Source organism: Octopus bimaculoides, chromosome 28 (genome assembly GCF_046866305.1).
Source record: "Octopus bimaculoides isolate indiv1 chromosome 28, ASM4686630v1, whole genome shotgun sequence".
Taxonomy (NCBI): domain Eukaryota; kingdom Metazoa; phylum Mollusca; class Cephalopoda; order Octopoda; family Octopodidae; genus Octopus; species Octopus bimaculoides.
This window is the reverse complement of record NC_142955.1, coordinates 18,671,104-18,692,183: the sequence shown is the minus strand read 5'-3', so window position 1 is coordinate 18,692,183 and position 21,080 is coordinate 18,671,104. Positions and strand designations below refer to the sequence as shown.

General features: G+C 43.6%; 1 protein-coding gene across 12 annotated transcripts in view; it reads left to right on the top strand.

Moving 5' to 3' along the window:
- Positions 1 to 17,570, top strand: part of LOC106881809 (uncharacterized) — a 77,759-nt gene extending 60,189 nt beyond the window's left edge. For all 12 annotated transcript variants that reach the window (XM_089344757.1, XM_089344756.1, XM_089344754.1 and 9 more), the window contains 6 exons: positions 6,768 to 6,937; positions 7,701 to 7,827; positions 8,871 to 9,802; positions 10,976 to 14,521; positions 15,145 to 15,479; positions 16,526 to 17,570. In XM_089344757.1, coding sequence (XP_089200883.1) covers positions 6,768 to 6,937; positions 7,701 to 7,827; positions 8,871 to 9,802; positions 10,976 to 14,521; positions 15,145 to 15,479; positions 16,526 to 16,790 — 5,375 coding nt within the window. In that variant the 3' untranslated portion in view covers positions 16,791 to 17,570. The remainder of the gene's footprint in view (positions 1 to 6,767; positions 6,938 to 7,700; positions 7,828 to 8,870; positions 9,803 to 10,975; positions 14,522 to 15,144; positions 15,480 to 16,525) is intronic.
- The last annotated feature ends 3,510 nt before the right edge of the window (positions 17,571 to 21,080 follow it).

The window sequence follows — 21,080 nt, the reverse complement described above, 5'->3', positions numbered from 1 at the left end:
AAAAAAGTATTTTAAACTGTTTTTCCTGCTTTTATCTCCTTCATCAGACTGTTGTCCTTGTTCAAAGTGAATTTTTTATGTATTTAGCCGTTTAGCCTTCAAATTACTCCATCAAAATGTAATGCTTATTTATTCACATTGTTTTGAATTATTCTTGCATTATCTCATAGCCTCCTGGCTGGCCGGTCCTCAATCAAACCATCCAACCCATGCCAGCATGGTACCCCCCTTGGCACCCAGGCCTCATTCCTAGCACCTCCTCTCACTCGCCCCCACCACAAACATAGACCACTTCAAAACAACTGTATTTCACAAATAAAACTCAAACCTAATTAACCTACATTGTTTACGTTATTTACATTTGACGGATATTTGTCCTCATCTTGTTTGTTGAGGACAAATATCCGTCAAATGTAAATAATGTAAATAATGTACATTATTCCTCATCTCTTAAATATAGAATTAACCTTTTAATATTTATTTCTTTTTACAACTTTCTCCCCATTTTGCTCACCCCACTATCATCTCACTTTTCTTCAACGCCCCCCCCCCCCCCCGCATCTTTCCACTGACCATGTTGGACAGATCTAGACCCATTCTGTCCTGTTTCCGTCTCTGTTCTTCTCAACCCTGTCAGCAACCCCTTTCCCTCTCCCCTGTTCCCTATTATACTTGCCTCATCCTCCTTTCTTACTATTCCCTCATCCCTCCCCGCTAGGACCATCATCCCATCTCTCTCTCTCTCTCTCTCGTTCTCCCTCAGGTACAGGGACCACATTAGGCCCTTAGCCTTGCAAGTTACAAGGCGAGCCAGTCATCAGCTGAGCTGGTGTCGTGTGAAAAGCCCCTGTTACCCTTTGTGAAATGGTTGGCATTAGAAAGGACATCCAATTGTAGAAAGCATGCCAAAGAAGACATTGGCGCAGAATACAGTCTTTAGATGCATCAGATCCTGTCAAATTCTCTAACTCCTGGAAAAAGGGCATTTAGGCCTTTAGCATCCAGATTACGTTGTCAAATGTAATGCAGATTTATTCTTGTTGTTTTAAATTAATTGTGCATTTAATTAATCTCTTAGCTTTGAGATTCCAATGATGTGATTGTCTATTTTTTTAGAATGACATTGTAGGGTGGGTGTGAGAGGCCAGATCTGACCAGTTTGAACATCATCATCATGTAACGTCCGTTTTCCATGTCGGCATGGGTTGGACAGGAGCTGACCAGCTGAAGGGCTGTTCAGGTTCCATGTCTGTCTTGGCATGGTTTCTACGGCTGGATCTCCTTCCTAACGGCAACCAATTTACAGAGTGTGCTGGGTGCTTAAACCCAGCAGTGGTATGGGTGCTTTTTTTTACGTGGCCCCAGCCCCTACAAGCCTGCAAGATTAGGGATGCTCAGCTGGAGTGGGTTACAAAGGATGAGCCTGTATACAAGGGCAATCATGCTTTTACTTAGCTTGATGTGTCTTTCGAAGTGCAATAAACCACCAGGAGTCTCAGTCCCCTATCATCCCCTCTGTGAGCCCCAAAACCCATAGATCCTTTCTCACCTCTTTACCCAGCTTCTCATTCATATGCACTCACCTCCCTTGCACACCTGATGTTTGAGCCTTAATATGGCTTGTTTAAATAATCAAAGAACTAAATGATGGTGATGGTATTACAAAGTGAAATAGGTTAGGGGATGATCTTCATCTAATCCCTAATTCCCAATATAACCCCTGGCACTCCAGCCCTCGTAGTTTGTGCCCTTGCACCCCCCTCTGTTAGAAATCATCTTTATTAAGTTTGAGATACACCGAGCTGCATCCCTTAAGTTATCTTCAGCTTCCGAGTTCAAATCCCACCAGAGTTTCGTCGTTTGAGAGGGTGTTGTGTTAGGGGATGGGGAGGGGGGTCAGTAAACTAAGTCCTTTAGTATGGGACCTTATATATTTCTTGTTGTTGTTGTTGTTGTCATCAATGCTGTTGTTACTGTTGTTGTTGCTGTTGTTAACGTCGTTGTGAGATTTTCCCTTTCCTTTTTCTGTCTTGCAAGTGGCATAGCAACCTCACTGGTGCTGGTGCCACATAAAAAGCACCCATTACACTCTAAATTGGTTGGCATTAGGAACGGTATCCAGCCATAGAAACCATCTTCTATGTGCTTCTCCCTCTCTCTTACTTCAGCCTTTCAACACCTGTTTTACCTCTTAGCAAAGGGAATTTTTTCCCCCTTTATTTTTTCTTTTTTTTTTTTCTCTCTGTCTTGCAAGCTACACAACAACCTCACCAGTGCTAATGTCATGTAAAAAGCACCCAGTGCCACTCTGTAAAGTGGTTAGCATTAGGAAGGGCATCCAGCCGTAGAAACCATTCCAAAACAGATCTCGTCAGTACTGGTGCCACATAAAAAGCATCCAGTCCTCTCAGTAAAGTGGTTGGCATTAGGAAGGGCATCCAGCCGTAGAAACCATGCTGTGGATGACATTGGATCTTACCATTACCTTATGGCCCCTCAGATACTGTCAAACTGTCCAGCCTATGCCAACATGGACAGTAGACATTAAATGACGATGAGACGATGACGGTGGTTCAGAGTTCAAATTGACTTGTACGTAAATTTAGGAATTAAAATGTTGAAGAAAAATGGGGCTATAATGGGGTGACTAAAACGGGGCCTGAAATACTGTTGTTTTGAATTTGCTGCAGAAAATGGTTTCTGCCTGTGATGGTGAGTTGGGGGTGGGAGCACTAGGAATGTGGCCCCTAGAACGAAGCGGGTGGCAGCTTGAAGAAGTTTGGGAACCACTGTATTAGGGGTTTGCTTTTAGTTTCTTTTAGCAATTAGGGGTTTAGATCGTTTACAGTTCTAGATTTGTGGGGTTGAAATCTGCTGTGATGACTGTTTAAACTCAAGTTTTATCACTCTCTCGTAACCTGGTAATTACTCATATATCATCAGTCGTGCTGGCATGGGTGGGATGGCTTGACCGGCACCAGCCGGGCGGATGCCTGCACCTTTTTTCTGTGCGTTTTGGCACGATTTTTACAGCTGGATACCCTTCCTAACACCAACCACCCAGCAGAGTGGACTTGGTGCCTTTTTACGAGGTCAGTTTTGGCAATGTTTTTTACAGCTGAACGCCCTTCCAAACGCCAACCACTTCACAGTGTGGACAGGGTGCTTTTAAGTGGCACCTGCACTGACAGGGTCACCGAGTAACTTGCAAGACAAAGATCCTTTGTGAGGAGTGGGGGGCATTGGAAGAGGGGACCTTGCGTCGGATGATGAAAGGTTAGAGAGAGACAGAAACGGGTGTCTTTATGTCACGATGATGATGATGATGATATATATGCACATACATGTGTGTATACATACATATAGCTATGTATATGTGTGTGTGTATATATATATACACATATACATGCACACATTTTTTATGTTCCTTTTCTCTTTACTCACACAGGTTTTCCTGTATGTGTTTACTCTGACATACATACACACACACATATATATATATATATATACATATGTGTGTGTGTGTGTGTGTGTGTTTTATGCTTATACTCTCATTCTCTCTCTCTGTCTCTCCCTCTGTTTCACACACACACACACACACACACACTTATGGTGCATTTGGCAAGGCACATTCGTTCTTTTTCTGTTTATTTCTAATTATTGGTGTTGTTGCTAATGGTGCTGCTAACAAGTGTTGTAGTTGATGTTGTTGGCTATGTTGTAGTTGATGTTGTTGTTGTTGTTGTTCCAATTGCTGCTATTGTTAGCAGCAGTGTAGTTGTTGCTAATGCTGGGGAGAGGAAGCAAAAGTGTTTGTCGTTGCTAACTGTCCTGTGGGTATTGTTGCTAGCAATGTTGTTGTGGTGGTGGTGGTGGATGTTATTTTTGCTTCTCTTAATGTTGCTATTGATGTCGGGGTCGCTTTTTTTCTTTTCTTTTGCTTTTATTAACGGTGTGTTGGGTGCTGTTGCTAACCGTGTCGGTGTTGCTATTACCATTGTAGTTACTAGCATTGTTTGTAGTTGTTGTTGCCATCGCCGTCACAGCAGTAGTTGTTGTTGCTAATGGTGCTTCTGGTGTTGCTATTGTGATCATTGTTGTTGTTGCTAACAGTGTTATTGGTGTTGTAGTAGTTGTCACTAATATTACTCATGGCACCATGGTTGTCGTTGCTAACAGTGCTTGAGCGTGTCGTTGCTATTTGCCGACGGTTGCAGTGTTGTTAGAGATGATTGTAGTGCTGCTGCTGCTGTTGTTGTTGTTGCTAATGGTGATACTATTGTCGGTTATTGTATTGTTTGATTTTTCTTTTTCTTTTTCTGGCAGACTCGGTAGAGCGCTAGACTGTATTAACATCGCTTTACGTTCTGAGCTCCAATCTCACCAACATCCAATTGTTTTATTTTCTCATCTCTCTGTGGTAGATAAAATAAGATACCAGTCACGTCCTAGGGTGAACTCATTTAAGTATACTCCCCACATGACAAAAATATCCCCTTTGTGGTATTGGGTGTGGTTAGAAAAGGAAGCATATGATTAGCATACCTAGGTTTATTATTATTATTATTATTATTATTATTATTAAGGCTGCAAGCTAGCAAAATTGTTATCATGTTTGGCAAACTGCTTAGTGGCATTTCGTTCCTCCTTACGTTACGAGCTCCAGTTCTGCCGAGGTCAACTTTGCCTTTTATCCCTTTTGGAATCGATAAAGTAAGTACCAGTGAAACGTTGGGGTCGATGTAGTGGACTAGCCCCCTCCCCACCAAATTCCAGGCCTTGTGCCTATAGTAGAAAGAATTATCATTATTATTATTATTATTGTCAGACGTTGTGACTGCTGTTGTTAGGGCAGTGAGCTGGCAGAAGCATTAGCATGCTGGGTGAAATGCTTGGTAGCAGTTCGTCTGTCTTTACATTCTGAGTTCAAATTCCACCGAGGTCGACTTTGCTTTTTATTCCTTTCGGAGTAGATGAAATAAATACTAGTTGAGCACTGGGGTCGATGTAATCGACTAGTCCCTTCGCCCACAAATTTCTAGCCTTGTGCCTATAGTAGAAAGGATTATTATTGTTAGCAGTGTAGGGTGGTGCGAAAGTCTTGTTGTCACTCCCTACCAAAAAGGGAAAAACAGTAACAGAAGAACAATATGATAATATCAAATACATGAAATGGTTTTGATGTATTTACTTAGATTGACACAGACACACATCGAGGAGGTCTGTATGAGCACCATCATTTTCGTGGCACCATGTCCTCTGTGATATTTTACGAAGTTGTGCTTTGGTGATTGTTGCAAAGGCTGCCGAAACAGCTTCCTTCAACTGTTGGGTGTTCTGGTATCGCTCTTGTGACAGTTAGGAATCCTGTCTCAAAGAAGCCCTGCTTCCAATTGGAAGTGAATTCTAGCACTCTCATGAAAAGGGAAGCAGAAAAAACAAGGCTGGGCTTTTAAGAAAGGGAAAGGCAAACCCTAAATCTTTTATAGATTTGCAAAAGGGTCTGCTTCAGTTCAGTACAAGACAGGGCCACTGCGAGGCACCTTGGACAAGTGTCTTCTACAATAGCCTTGGGCTGACCAAAGCCTTGTGAGTGGATTTGATAGGTGGAAACTGAAAGAAGCTTATCGTGTCTGTGTCTGTGTTTGTCCCCCGCCACCACTTGATATTCTCACCAGTATCCGGAACCCCTAAACAAGTTTAACCCTTTGAGATCTAAACCAGCGGGTTTCAGCCAGGGTCCACAAGACCCCTGGGGGTCCATATAAGGTTTTGTTGTTAAAGTTTATGTACCATTAACTGATTTTATTTCTATAGTACACAAAATATTTTAACCACTTTTTAGTATAATTCCTAATATTATTTAAATATAAAAATATAAGGGGCTTTTTAAAATATCAAATGGCTATGGGGATCCAGTAGAATAAAAGGGGCACCAAAGGGGACCATAGGTAAAAAATATTTGAGAGTCACTAAAATTCTAGATTCAGGGCTGTGGAATTGAAGCAAAAAGTTCTGACTCCTCTACTATTGGCACCTCCGACTCTGACTCCTCTTTACGTAATTAATTAATTGTGGTCTACATATCTTAAAAAGCATAAGCATATGTTTGTACTTTGAGTCGGTCCCTATGTTATAACTGGTTTATATTAAAGAATAAAGATATTGCGAGTCGGACTCGGTATAGTTTTACTGACTCTGATTCCGACTCCAGCTAACCCGTAATTGCTTCCGATCCCGACTCCACAGCCCTGTCTAGATTTCCGGTGAGGGGCAACTTAGAATCACAAGAGCACACAAAACAAATGTTTCACCGGCAACAAGCATGTCAGATGTATACTTCCAGCACTGTACAGAGTCCGCCAACGTACACATACATCAGGAAAGGAAAAATCTGTAGAAATATTTTAATTCGGTGTTATCGCAATTTGTTAAAACATTAAAAGAGGTATTTATATTTATAGAGGTATTTATACAAATTAAATATTCATATAGATTATTCCATTCCTGAAGTGTGTATACATTTTCTTAGTGGGCTCTGTATAAACCCACACTCAGAGACCTATACATCAAGTCCCTATCTGCATGCACACACTGTTTCCTTCGACCAGGTTTCACTCGCGCCAGGAACCGTGTTAGAAGACACATAACCAAGGTGCCACTGCTGTGCTGTGTTGTGGTGTTCATCCCAGAATCGCGAGATGTAATTCTATGTTGTGATCATCTGTTGCTGTGCATGAATGTTTAATGTCGTCCTGTCTTTCCAGGTGCCGCCCCTGCCAAGTCCATTGACTCCGACACAAAGCCGTCGACACAGAAGCTGGAGGAGGACAGCAACAGCTCCGCAGCAACGAACGAGTCGGCAGGGCCCAAAGATTCTGATCAATCCCAGAATGCACAAAAACAGGAAGTACCGAAAGATACTCTGTCCACACAGGTATGTTCATAAAGTCAACATGGCAAGCAACAAGGCTTGCTTTTTATTTTGTTTTTCTTAATTTACTGTGCCCCCATATATATGTATATGTGTATATATATATATATATATATATATATATATATATATATATATATATATATATATATACAAATGAAAATCCAGAAAATGGAGATGTAGCATTAATATAATTTATTAATTGCAAAAATTCAACATGTTCACTTACAGCTGTTTCAATTTTGCCCAAAGAATTAAATTCCAGTAATTAAAACATTTCATTGGGCAAAATCTCATCAGAGGAGTGAAAAAGACGCATTATTAGCTTATTATATGTTATTCTTCCAAAACATCTCTCAACAGACTGAAGATGTTGAGATGTTTTGGAAGAATAACATGTAATAACCTAACGATATATCTTTTTTACTCCTCTGACGAGATATGTTTTACTGAGTGGAATTTAATTCTTTGAGCAAAATTGAAACATCTGTAAGTGAATATGTTGAATTTTTGCAGTTAATAAATTTTTATTATTAACGTTACTACTCCATTTTCTGGATTTTAATTTGAATATTTATGAATCAAGATTTCTATTTGAACCTATTTTAGGCTATAGCGTAGGACAAATATAGCAATAGCGAGAATATTTGAATGGAAAATTCATAAATCCTTTAACATTGCTACATATGTTTCCACTAAGCACATGCTTTTGTTGTTGTTGCTGTCCCTATCTGATCCCTTCTCTTCTCTTCCGTATCCCTTGCAGACTCCTACAGAAGCTGCAGCTGAAAGTGACGTTGATGCAGAGTTTTCAAACTGGAGAAAAGTCTGCTGTGAAGAATTCGAATTGGAGGCTGAAAACATTGAGAAACTAATCAACCGAGACATTGCTGGTGAGCGGTTCAATTTCAGCTTGTCTCTGCTGCTTTCATCTTGATACATTTTGGTATCTTCACACCTTTACTTTACAACTTTGCCTTTTACACCTTACCATGTTTTCAAAACTTCACATCTTCTCCTCTTCCCATTTTAACAGTTTTATATATTCTTGCCTTTGTATCTTCACACTCTCTTAACTCCTCATTTGAACATCATCAGATTTTCGTAATTTAACATCTTAATATCTTTACAACATCTCATCTTCACCACCCCCTTGTCTTCACAACCCTCTCGTCTTCTCTTCATGGCCCTCTCCTCTTGCCGGCCCTCACGTCTTCAAGACATTACATCTAAACAGTGTCATGTCTTCAAGACGTCCACATCTTCACAGCATCACCTCTTCACAGCATCACGTTATCACCAACTTTATATCTCCATAACTTTACCTCTAAGCATTGTCACAGCCTCACAATATCACTCCTTTACAACTTAACATCTTGACGTCTTCATCATTTCTTATAAGTTCTTGGATTTATTTGATTCCTTCTCTCTCTCTCTCTCTCTCTCTCTCTCTCCCTCTCTCCCTCTCGCTCTCTCTCTCCCTCTCTCTCTCTCTCCCTCTCTCTCTCTCCCTCTCTCTCTCTCCCTCTCTCTCTCCCTCTCTCTCTCTCTCTCTCTCTCTCTCTCTCTCGCTCTCGCTCTCTCTCTCTCTCTCTCTCAACAATTGGCAAGAAGAAACAGACGGTGTTACGTTAGAGACAGAGAGATGGACAAATGGATGGACACAGGGAGGAAGATGAAAACTGGGAGCAGATAGGAGAGAGAAGCTAGGACACATGGACAGACGGAGGGGGGTGGACACAAGATATGGGACAGAGGATAGAGACAGGGTAGGGTGGTGGACACTAACTAAAAGAAACAGACAGTGAGACAAGGAGGTTTATACATGTGTGTGTATATATATATATATATGCATGCATGTGTGTGTGTATACATGTATTTGTGTATCTGTTTTTATATATAACTAACAAAGTGTCTATTTGTGTCTTTTGAATAGAGGAATGGACAGCCGAAGAATGGGAGAAACTTCAGAAAGACTGTGCCACGTACGGCTTTTGGTTTGCCATCACCGACTACATCTACTCGTGTGAGGACTACACTTTTGTTAAGATCTTGCCAAGAATATTTGAGAATCTCTTCTTAGATCCTCCCGAAAACATCTCTAACTTCTTGTCTCGAATACGGCGCAGGTTGAAACGAGGTGGTGTCGATTGGATAAAGGAGACATTCTTGGAGCCGCAGAAAAATCTCGGCCCCCTCTGCGACAAGCTGGGCATCACCGTTGAACTGTTACAGAAGGGCGAGAGCCCAAATGTGCCAGCGTCGCAGCTGTCGAAGGCTCTGGCCCTTGAATTGCTCTATTATAAGAAAAGGCATCCGACCATGAGCTATGCCGACCTCGCCGGTTGGATTAAGTTGATTTTCAATTTCCCAACACTGCCCGATCAGCGTGACCTCCACTTCCAACTGGAGGGCATCCATCGACTGAAGAACAAGCTGCGTGGCCACAAGACCGAAGTTGTTAAAATGCTGAAGGAGCCATTTGAACCGGTGTTCACCTCGTCCGACATCGATGTGGAGATCGACGGGGCGGCCACCACTGGCAGCTCCGATGACGCCACCGGCGGTGCGGCCAGCTGCAGCATTGGCAGCACCGCAGGGACTGGGTCTGACAGCAACCTCACCGTGCCAGCTACGACCAGGGAGGAGGAGGAGGAGGAAGAGGAAGAGGAGGATTTAGAAGAGGAAGACGAGGAGGAGGAGGAGGAGGAGGAGTTGGAAGAAGAAGAAGAGGAGGAGGAAGAGGAGGATTTCTTTGTCGAGGACAACCAGGATGGCAAGTCTCGGGTGTCATCCTCTGACAACCCTCCTGAAGGGTTTTCGGACGACAGCTGCAGTGTCTCGGCTTTGGAGAAGAAGAGACCTGAGGTAAGTTCTGCATTCCTCGCTTTTGTTATATGTTGCACATTGAGAAGGTTCCTGGCTTAGTGGTTACGGGCGTTTAGTTCACGATCACAAGGTCATGAGTTCGATTCCTGGAAAAGTCATTGTGTCCTTGAGCAAGACACTTTATTTCACGTTGCCCCAGTCCACTCAGCTGTCAAAAATGAGTTGTATCTGTAATTCAAAACGGGCCAGCTTTGTCAACTTCTGTGTCACACTGAATCTCCCTCAGAACCATGTTAAGGGTACATGTGTCTGTGGAGTACTCGACCACTTGCAAGTTAATTTCATGAGCAGGCTGTTTGGTTGATCCAGTCAACTGGAAGGACCTTAGAGAATCTTACTTGAAAATCAAGGAAGGGTTAGCAGGATGAAGGGCATCGAACTGTAAAAAGGGGCCTCAATAATGTTCTTCTAACCCAATGGTTCTTGTCTAGGGTCCATTTAAAATTTTCTTGTTAAAATTTATCTGCAATAAATTGGTTGAGCACAGGAGTGGCTGTGTGGTAAGTAGCTTGCTTACCAACCACATGGTTCCGGGTTCAGTCCCACTGCATGGCACCTTGGGCAAGTGTCTTCTACAATAGCCTCAGGCCGACCAAAGCCTTGTGAGTGGATTTGGCAGATGGAAACTGAAAGAAGCCCTTCATATATGTGTGTGCGCGTATGTTTGTGTGTCTGTGTTTGTCCCTCCAACATCGCTTGACAACCGATGCTGGTGTGTTTACATCCCCGTAACTTAGCGGTTCGGCAAAAGAGACTGATAGAATGAGTACTAGGCTTACAAAGAATAAGTCCTGGGGTCGATTTGCTCGACTAAAGGCGGTGCTCCAGCATGGCCGCTGTCAAGTGACTGAAACAAACAAATAAAAGACTACACACACAATACAGAATTTTTTAACAATTGTCTTTTTATACAATTCCTAATAATATTTGATTGTAAAAATAAAATAGGGTTTTTTTAAACATGGAATGGTTATGGGAGGGGGGGGGGCACCTGAGTAAAACAGAAATCAAAGGGTCCCATAGATAAAAGAAATGGGGTGGGGCTATGTTTGAGCTGGTTGTTCAACCATGTTGAGGGATTTCCTTTATTATTCCATTGTTGTTGCATTTTATTAAAATCTGTGCTTTTTTTTTTTTTTTTTTTCTCTCCAGAGTCCAGCGTCAACAAAGGACACAATACCCCAAGATGACGATAACACCAATACATCGGAGCCGTCAAAGACACAGTTTGACAAAGAGGATTCCGTCGATTCTGTCAAACTGCACGACAGCACAGCCCCTGAGTCTGACCACAAACCTGCTGGACATGTGAGAGCTGATAAGCTTGCTGAAGAGTCCAAGAGTAGCTGTGACACTGCTGCTTCTGAGACCACCCTGCCGTCGCAGACCAGGAAGAGAAACCATTCCGAAACAGACACAGAGTTGAGCGAGGAGAAGCACAAGAGTTCCACAAACCTGGATCCGGTCACTAAGAAGCACTGTCCACAACAAACTGAAAATGCAAAGAGTGAGGCTACAGCTGGCCTGAAGTCTGGAAGTGATACCAAAGAAGCTAAAAGACCGATAACTGACCAAGGAATGGACGCTCGTTCAAAGCAAGGCATTAAAAGTCCTTTGTTTGACGACAAGAATGACGGTGATGACACTACTGCTGATTTGACAAAGGAATCTGTCAGAATTGGTGAGAAGGAGGAGAAGAAAGGTGAGGTTAAGGTTACAGGAGGGACAGCAGAGAATCCTTTGTCATCGAAGGTGGAACCACAAGAGAAAGGGGAGACGACGGAGGCGGTGACGAAAGACACAAAGATGGCTGCCGGAGAATCAGATTCTGGGAAAACCGATAGAGTTAAGAAGTGGCCAGAAGTTGAAGGACGGAAGTCCAAGTCTGCTGAGAAGCTGCAGGAAGTCTGCGAGAAGTTGAGAGCAGCACGAGGAGGCGGTGGCGGCGGTGACGTCGACCTGTCTGTCGGTCGTAAAGGAAAGAAGGACGAGGACGAAAAGATTGTTCCGGATAAGAAGAAAGCTGAACCTGAGGCTGGTGCGTCGAGTAAGAGTGAAGCAGATTGCTCTGAGGCACCGGAACCATCCAAAGAACTTCTAGCTGATGACAGTGGGAAGAAAAGTCTGCAGAAAACCGAACCCGAGCAGAAGAGCACAACTTTGAAGACTAAGCCTGCAGAGAATATTCCAGACTCCAAGAGCAAGGTAGAAAATTCTTCTGGCACTGTTAAACCATCTTTGAAGGCATCAACAGTTACTGTGGAGTCCAAGTCTGTTGAGAGCCAATCTGAAGATAAGGAGAAAAAATCTTTGAGCAAGCCATGTGATGATAGCACAAAGACTCCACATCTAAAACAAGGACCAAAAACTCCCAAGCAACCCCTTAAAGAGGATACAGGGAAGTCGTCAGATAATGCAGTTTTGAAATCTGTTCCTGATAAGATTTCAAAGTCGGCTGATTCCAAATCTTCTGGCGATGGTTTGAAAGTTTCCATCCCGAAAGCGGATGCCTCAAAGTCTGGGAACGACTCTTCAGCAAGCAGTCAGTCAACCGTGACTGAGAAATCAGAACCAGAGAAAGAAAGCAACAAGATATCGGACGTCCAGACAGATTCTGTGGACAAGAAGAAGAATTTGTCCTCGGAATCTAAACTCGATACAGAAACTACTAAAGTCGGGTCTCTGAAAACAGAGAAACCAAGGGATTCTGTTGGTGGGGTGGGTACGGCAGAGGATGAGGTGGCTTCTAAACTGCCTGGAACGGGGACAGGTGTAACAAAAGAAGAAGGACCACAGGGAGTTAAGTCTACTGAAGAGGATCTGAAGTCGAAAGTAACGTCTGACCCTAAAGTTGTAGACAAGGCCAAGAATGACCAAAATGATGTGAAGAAAATCTCATCCGAGCCCCAGAAGTTGAAAGATTCTGGCGGTTCCAAATTGGGTAGCAGTTTGAAACCCAGTTCTGATAAACCTTCTGAGAGCAAGGCTGAAGGAATTTTGGATAAGAATGACAGTTCAAAGGGTTTCTGTAAGGCATCCGAAAAGAAGAACGATGGATCTGAAGAACAGAGACGTGGAAGTTCAAAAGAAGGAACCAGTGTGAAACCTTTTTCTGGTGAGTCATCGTCCGTCAGAGGGGAAAAACTGTCGTCCGATAAGAAGAAAGAATCTTCTAAAAGTGAATCTGTGACAAAGAAATCTGTGTCTGCTGAAGATGGAGAGAAGAAATTAGAGAAGACCAATGTTGTATCGGAAAGTTCTAAGACTCCTTTGTCTGTGAAAAGTAAGGAATCAACCAAAGATGTATCAAAGACAGAGTTAAAGGAATCCAGTCCAGCATCTGTCTCTTCAAAAACTGCTGATGATGCAGCTGGTCTTGATGATGGCATTGGCACCAAGAAATCTGTTGCAGAGAAATCCACGGCGGGAGAAATATCATCGAAATCTAAGGAAGAACCTTCGAAGTTGGCTTCAAGAGAGAGTGTTCTAGCAGGGGCTGGTTCCATGCAGGAGAAAACACTGACAAAGCTGACCACAACATTAATTAAAGAAAGCAATCCTTCAGAGAAATCCATCATTAAACCAACTGAAAGTGCATCCAAGATCTCATCTGGGTCGCAGAGTAAACCTTCGCTACAGGCCCACACTAAATCTGCATTGGAGGAGTCTCTGCCCAAATCCTCTTCATTATCAAAGAAAGAATTATCGGAGCCAAATCAAAAGCCTTCATCAGAAGCCCAAGCAAGTTCTTTGTCAAAGTCACCAGCCAAATCCTCATCAGAGGCCCCAGCTAAGTCCTCGTTGAAAGTCCCAACTAAGACCTCGTCGGAGGCCCCAGCCAAGACCTCGTCAGAGGCCCCAGCCAAGACTTCGTCGGAAGCCCCAGCCAAGACCTCGTCGGAAGCCCCAGCCAAGACCTCGTCGGAGGCCCCAGCCAAGACCTCGTCGGAGGCCCCAGCCAAGACCTCGTCGGAGGCCCCAGCCAAGACCTCGTCGGAGGTCCTAGCCAAGACCTCATCAGAGGCCCCAGCCAAGACCTCTTCAGAGGCTCCAGCAAAGTCCTCGTCGAAAATCCCTACCAAGCCCCTTTCAGAAGACCCAGCCAAGTCCTCTTCAGAAACGTCTGTCAAAAAATCCTCATCTGAGACCCCAACAAAGTCATCATCAGAAACCCCTGCCAAGACCTTGTCAGATGCCCCGACTAAGACTTCATCGGAGACCCCTACTAAAACCTTGTCGGAAGCGAAGTCCTCCTCAGAACCTCAGTCAACAAACACACTACCAACACAGACCAAACCGGCTGCTGCGAGCAGCAGCAGCACTGCCGCGGACCCTAACAAAACAGCTAAACAAGCAGAAGACGGCAGCAAACAGAAGGACGTCCATTTACCAAAGAGCCAGACAGGTGGCGCCACAGCAGCAGCGACCAAGGTCAATGCTGCACAGGACATCAAGAAAGAAGGCGACAACAAGGTTACAGTCATCAAAATGGCGTCGGCGACCTCTCACTCAAACGTAGACTGCTCCAGTGGCAAGAGTGCTCCGAAGAGTGTCGTGTCGCACTCGGCTGAGGCTAAGCGGGACTCTTTGAAGTCGTCGGACACGAGTCGGAGCAAAACCACCTCTAGAGCAGTTGCCGAGGAGGGTCGATCGGCAAAGCACGAGGGCCAAACCTCAGTTATCACGCCTACCAAAAAGGTGAGGGATTTTTGTGATGTTGTTGCTGCTGTTGTTGTTGTTGTTGTTGTTGGTGGTGGTGGTGTTTAGCCCTGGGTCACATTGGTGGCTTTGTACGTTTGTTATCAAAAGCCTTAGTCAGAAATTGTGGAGGTGCAGATGGTGGTGGCGGTAGTAGTAGTAGTAGTAGTAGTGTTTGTGGTGGTGGGGGTGTGGGGGGGGGCGATAGTAGTGATGGTGGTGGTGGTGGTAGTTAGGTAGTTGTGGTTGTGGCAATGGTGGTGGTGGGGGCGATAGTAGTGTTGGTGGTGGTGGTGGTGGTAGTGGCGATGGTGGTGGTGGTTAGGTAGTTGTGGTGGTGGGGGCGAAAGTAGTGATGATGGTGGTGGTGGTAGTAGTTGTGGTGGTGGTGGTGGTAGTTGTGGTTGTGGCAATGGTGGTGGTGGGGGCGATAGTAGTGGTGACGGTAGCGGTAGTAGTGGTGGTGGTGGTGATGGTAGTGGCGATAGTGGTGGTGGTGGTAGCGGCAGTGGTGGTGGTGGTGATGGTAGTAGTTGTGGTGGTGGGTAGAGGTGGTATAGTGTTGATGATGATGATGACGATTGTGATGGAGGTGTTAATTAAATGTCGTTCCTTTTTTGCAGGTCGAGGTGCGTGGCTTCTCAGCCTCTACGCCAGCCGAAAGTCCTGGGACCCCAGACAAGACGTCGGTCTCTTCGTCATCCAGCAGCTCCCAGCAGCAGAAGAAGCTGTCCTCGTCGAGTAGCCACGACGACGGGCGGAGGGAGAGCAGCTGCCACAGCCATGACAGTCGCCACAGCTACCAGAAGAGTCGGCCTGAGATGTCCCGAGAGCAGAGCCAGCATCACCGTGACCGTTCCATGTATGATAGTGACTATCGTAGCCCGGCCGCTAGTGACAGGCTCTATCACCCTCTAGACGACTATGGTGACAGGAAATACCCTTCAGGCTATGACAAGTAAGGCATAGCCCCCTTCTTTCTCTCTCTCTCTCTCTCTCTCTCTCTCTCTTTCTCTCTCTCTGTGTCTGTCTGTCTGTCTCACCTCACACTCTGTCCTTTCTCTCTGTCTCCCACTCTCCTCTCTTTTTCTCTCTCTCTCTCTCTCTCTCTGTCTCCCACTCTCCTCTCTTTTTCTCTCTCTCTCTCTCTCTCTCTCTGTTCCTTCTCTCTGTCTCACACTCCTCTTTCTGCTTGCCCATCTCTCCCTCTCTCTCTCTCTCTCTCTCTCTCTAGCTGTCTGTTTGCTTGTCTGTCTGTCTCTATCTGTCTCACACTCTCTCTCTCTCTCTCTCTGTCAGTTCGATTATCTATCTCTCTCTCTGTCTGTCTACCTGTCTCACACTCTGTGTTCTCTCTCTCTCTGTCTCCATGTCAGTCTGTCTGTTTGTCTCTGTCTTCTGTCTCCTGTCTCTTTCTCAGTCCCTCTCTGTCTCTCTCTCTCTCTCTCTTTCTCTTACTCTCTGCCTACCTATCTTTCTCTCTAGCTCACACTTTCTCTCTTCTCTCTGTCTCTTTACCTGCCTATCTCTCTCTCTCTCTCTCTCTCTCTCTCTCTCTCTCTTCCTATCACTGATCTTTCCACTCTCCAGGGCAGATGTTCTCAGCATGAGTGGTACCGACCCCCAAAAAGGGGCGCTAGGTTTTTTTGGGTGGGGTAGGGAACAGTCAAGGGGATGATGGGGTAACTTAATCAACCGACCAAATTTAACCTCTGGCAGTAATTATATTCCACATGGTTATTAAAATAAAAATAAAACGAGATCTCATCAAACTGAGGAAAGTCGTTAACTTGTAACGAATAAAGTAAATTGACAACTTTTGTCTTTATTGAATTTAGCAACGAAAATTTTGGAAGAAAAAATACAAATTGGCAAGGGGGGGGGGGTCTTTAAGAATGGTAACGGTAACGGTAGCGGTAGTGGTTCTTGTAATGTGGCTGATAATGCTGTTGGTGATGATGATGATGATGCTAATGTGTTTATGTCTGTTTCCATCTCTTTCAGTCGTAATGCCCACGGCCAGCGAGGCAGTAACCAATATGGTGGCCCAGGCCCAGACTATCGAGGGCCGAACCCAGGACAATATGGTGGCAGTAGAGACTACAGAGGACCGAAATCTTACGACCAACGCAACCGAGGAGGGGGAGGAGGTGGTGGACCACCGAACCGTGGTTTTGACCCCAACTGGCGCAACAACCGCGGGGGAGGACGGGGGAACTATGGTGGGAATTCTGGTTACCGTGGCGGTTACCGTAGCAACTACTATTGATGACAAACTGTCCGTCTGTCCGTGTGTCTGTTTGTGATAATGTCTGCAAGGATTGTTGACTCACATACATACATAACATACACACGCATGCAAGCGCACAGAGGCACACCTACATGATCACATACACATACATACATGCACTCCTTCGTTATTGTCACATATACACCCTGCTCGTGCATACTGTGTATAGCATAATCCTGGGCCATCTATACATTTAGCTTTCTGTTTGTCTTGTCTGTCTGTGACTCGCCCCTCCTTCACCTGCCCTTCATGGACCAGTGACTCATGGTGTGTGTATATGTGTATTCACACCTATGTGTATATATATATATATATATATATATAAGTATATATAAGTATATATATATGTGTGTGTGTGTAAATATATGCATGTGTATGTATGTGTATAAACACTTATATGCAAGTGATGGTATGTGTGTGCGTGCGTACATGTCTGCATTGGCACTATACACAGGTGGTTAAATCATGGGTATATATGTGTGTGTATGTGCATATACACTCGCATATGTATAGTTATAGTAATCATTCACACATGCATACATACAGCTTGATTCTACCATACATATACATATATATATGTATGTATATATATGTGTGTGTATGTGTGTATATATATATATGAAATACAGTGAGAGGTGTGTGTGTGTGTATATATGTGTCTATAAGGATTCATATGTGTTCGTTGATATGTATGTGCCTGTATATATATATATATGTATGTATGTATGTATGTATATATATATATATATATATATACATGCACATATATATGCGTGTGTGTGTGTGATTTAATCTCATTCATCTCTCTCCTCCATGAAACAGACACATACTAATCACTAACGAATATCTCGTTTCACCCATAATTTCTCTTACTCCGTCAGCCCATACACACTCGTGTCACTGCCATCACCACCACCACCACCACCTGCCACCACCACTGCCATTACCACACACACACACTCACACACACACACACACACAAACTGTGTATCGTTGCCTTTATCACACAGCGACTCACTGAGAATAACTCGTGTCTTCGCATCTGCTTGTCCGTCATTTCACGGATTAAATCACACACACACACACACACACACACACACACACACACACACACACACACACACACACACACACACACACACACACACATGCATGCATGCATGCATACACCAACATAATCTCATTGAATGGAAGATATGTGAATCGGTGGAGCATCAGATAAAATGCCTTGTGGCATTAATAGATTTGGGTTAATGAAATCGCATCCAGGTCGATTTGATGCAATCCACTTGGCTCACATATGTATATATATATATATATATATATATATATATATATATATATGTATGTATGTATGTATGTATGTATGTATGTATGTATATATATATATATATATATATATATATTGTCGGCGTTTAAACGTCCGCTTTCCATGCTAGCATGGGTTGGACGATTTGACTGAGGACTGGTGAAACCGGATGGCTACACCAGGCTCCAATCTGATTATATTTATATATATATATATATATGTATATATATATATATATATGTATATATATATATATGTATGTATAAATATATGTGTATATATTCTTCCAGGTGGTGCCCCAGCATGACCACAAACTGAAGCTAGTTCAAACGAGGTCAAGTTATACACACACATCTACACAGTCATGTGTGTGAATTATCAGCAAGGACTACAAGCGGAAGAGAGAGAGTGTGTGTGTGTGCTGTTTTACTCTGTACTTCCACCACAAACACCAAGAGTGCCATCCCACTTGTTATCCCAGGCACTTTTGACACAGGCCCTCTGTCAGTCGTTTACAAAGGCGTGTGTGTCTTTGGAAACTAAGAGAAGCCTTTTGAATGTGTGTGTGTGTGTGTGTCTATTTGCATTTGTGTCCCATAGAAATTGTTTCTTACGAATGTTGATGTTGTTATCGGTTCCCCATGTCGGCAAATCATCTGCTCGCTTCACACATAAGAAGCCACATGGAGTAAGAGAGCCCTTACTTGAAAACGAGACTGAGGTTAGTGACAGGTAGGGGTTCTTGGTTGTAAAACAATGCTCCAGTCATAGGCATTCATCTAACCCATGCCAGCATGGATAAGTAGATGTAAAAGCAAAATGGCCGAAAGAAAGAAACTAGAATAGCGTGGCTGAGTGGTAACTAGCTTGCTTCCCAACCACATGGTTCCAGGTTTAGTCCCACTGCGTGGCGCCTTGGGCAAGTATCTTCTTCTATAGCCTTGGGCTGACCAAAGCCTTCTGAGTGGATTTGGTTGATGGAAACTGAAAGAAGCCCATCGTATGTATATGTATGTTTGTGTGTCTGTCTGAAACAAGTAAAAGAGAAAAAAATATATATATCATGTGAGCAACCTGCCTATCAAATGTCGTTATACATCACTGGTCACAATGCGCTTTGCATTATTTCGGCTTTTGAATGATGCTACTCCTCTAGCTAGATGAGCAGGCCAACAAACCCCCTGATTGGAAGGCTAGTCCATCGCCGAGTTAATCGTTTATGGCTGAGCAGACTGGAGCAGCGTGAAATGAAGTATTTTGCTCAAGAAAACAATGCCTTGCTCAGTCTGTAATTCGAAACCATGATTCCACGATTTGTGAGTGCAACGCACCTAACCACTAGGCCATAATCATATACATATATATATATATATATATATATATATAAAATTATATATAAAGGGCATTAACTGTGTATCAATGCCTCTTTTTCACGTTGACTACTTGATAAATTCTTATAAAGAATTTATCCTATATTATAATATATATATGTATATACACACATTTGTGTGAATGTGTATAGAATAATATATCAGTTGAATAAAATTAAAACATAGCCTGCTTTCCACTTTTTTATTATTCTGGTATTTTAACATTAAAAAAAATATTTGGTAATGCTCGAAGTTAAATTAGCCCTTTCATAGACAAGAGGAATGATCAGATTTCGAAAGTCAAGAACTCAGTTGTCAGTTTAAACACATCTGAAATCTGATAAACGTTTGAAAGTGCTAACTTCACTTTTATAAACGTTACAAAATATTTTTTTAATGTTAAAATCCATAAAACATGAAAACCAGACCATCAACTGATTATATATATATATATGTGTGTGTGTGTGTGTAGAAATATAGGTATGTCTCTGCATGTACCCGGATACACGAGTACCCAGCTCATCGATGTCCTGCCGCTCACTCCCAGACACAGCTTCCTTGTGCTCGTCCCTCTATGCTGGGGTATCTGACTCCTAGCTCTCATTGTTAGGCACATTGTCATCACACATAGATCTGATAACTCCTCTGTCATGTGTTCGTGTGTGTGTGTCCCCTCAAGGGACACAGTTGCTATGTGGTCTGTCCGTGTGTCCTCTCCACTTCTCTCTACAAAGGGACCCAGTTGCAGTGTGTGTCCCCTCAAGGGACACAGTTGCTATGTGGTCTGTCCGTGTGTCCTCTCCACTTCTCTCTACAAAGGGACACAGTTGTTATGTGGTCTGTCCGTGTGTCCTCTCCACTTCTCTCTACATAGGGACCCAGTTGCAGTGTGTGTCCCCTCAAGGGACACAGTTGCTGTGTGGTCTGTCCGTGTGTCCTCTCCACTTCTCTCTACAAAGGGACCCAGTTGCAGTGTGTGTCCCCTCAAGGGACACAGTTGCTATGTGGTCTGTCCGTGTGTCCTCTCCACTTCTCTCTACAAAGGGACCCAGTTGCTGTGTGTGTATGTCTCCCTTCTATCTACATCTCCCAAGGGACACCGTTGTCGCTATGTGATCTGTCTGTGTGCCTCTCCCACTTTCATCTTTCTCCGAAGGGACCCAATTCCTGTGCAAGGGTGTGTGTATGTATGTGTCCGCCACGTGTATCTATGTGCAGCCCTAAATCCTGCTTTATCATTTTTTTTCTCCCTCCTTCCCCAATCACAGGTAAACCCACCCCCCACCCCTGCCGCCAATCATATCCCGCCCTCACTTCTGTCAATATATCAATCTTTATAGTTACCAAGCCTGTGTGGATGTATATGTACAGTATAAACATTGTTTTGTGAACTGTGTGTGCGTGCATATATATATATGTGTGAGTGTGTGGTAGGCCACACCCATCTCTCCCCTCCCCATTCCTGCTCTTCCGCCATCCCCCTCTCCTCACTGAAGGCGTCATTTGGTCTAAACGCTTTTAAACGTCTATTATATAATAAATAAATAATAATAATAATAATAATTCTTTCTTTATTATAGCCACAAGGGC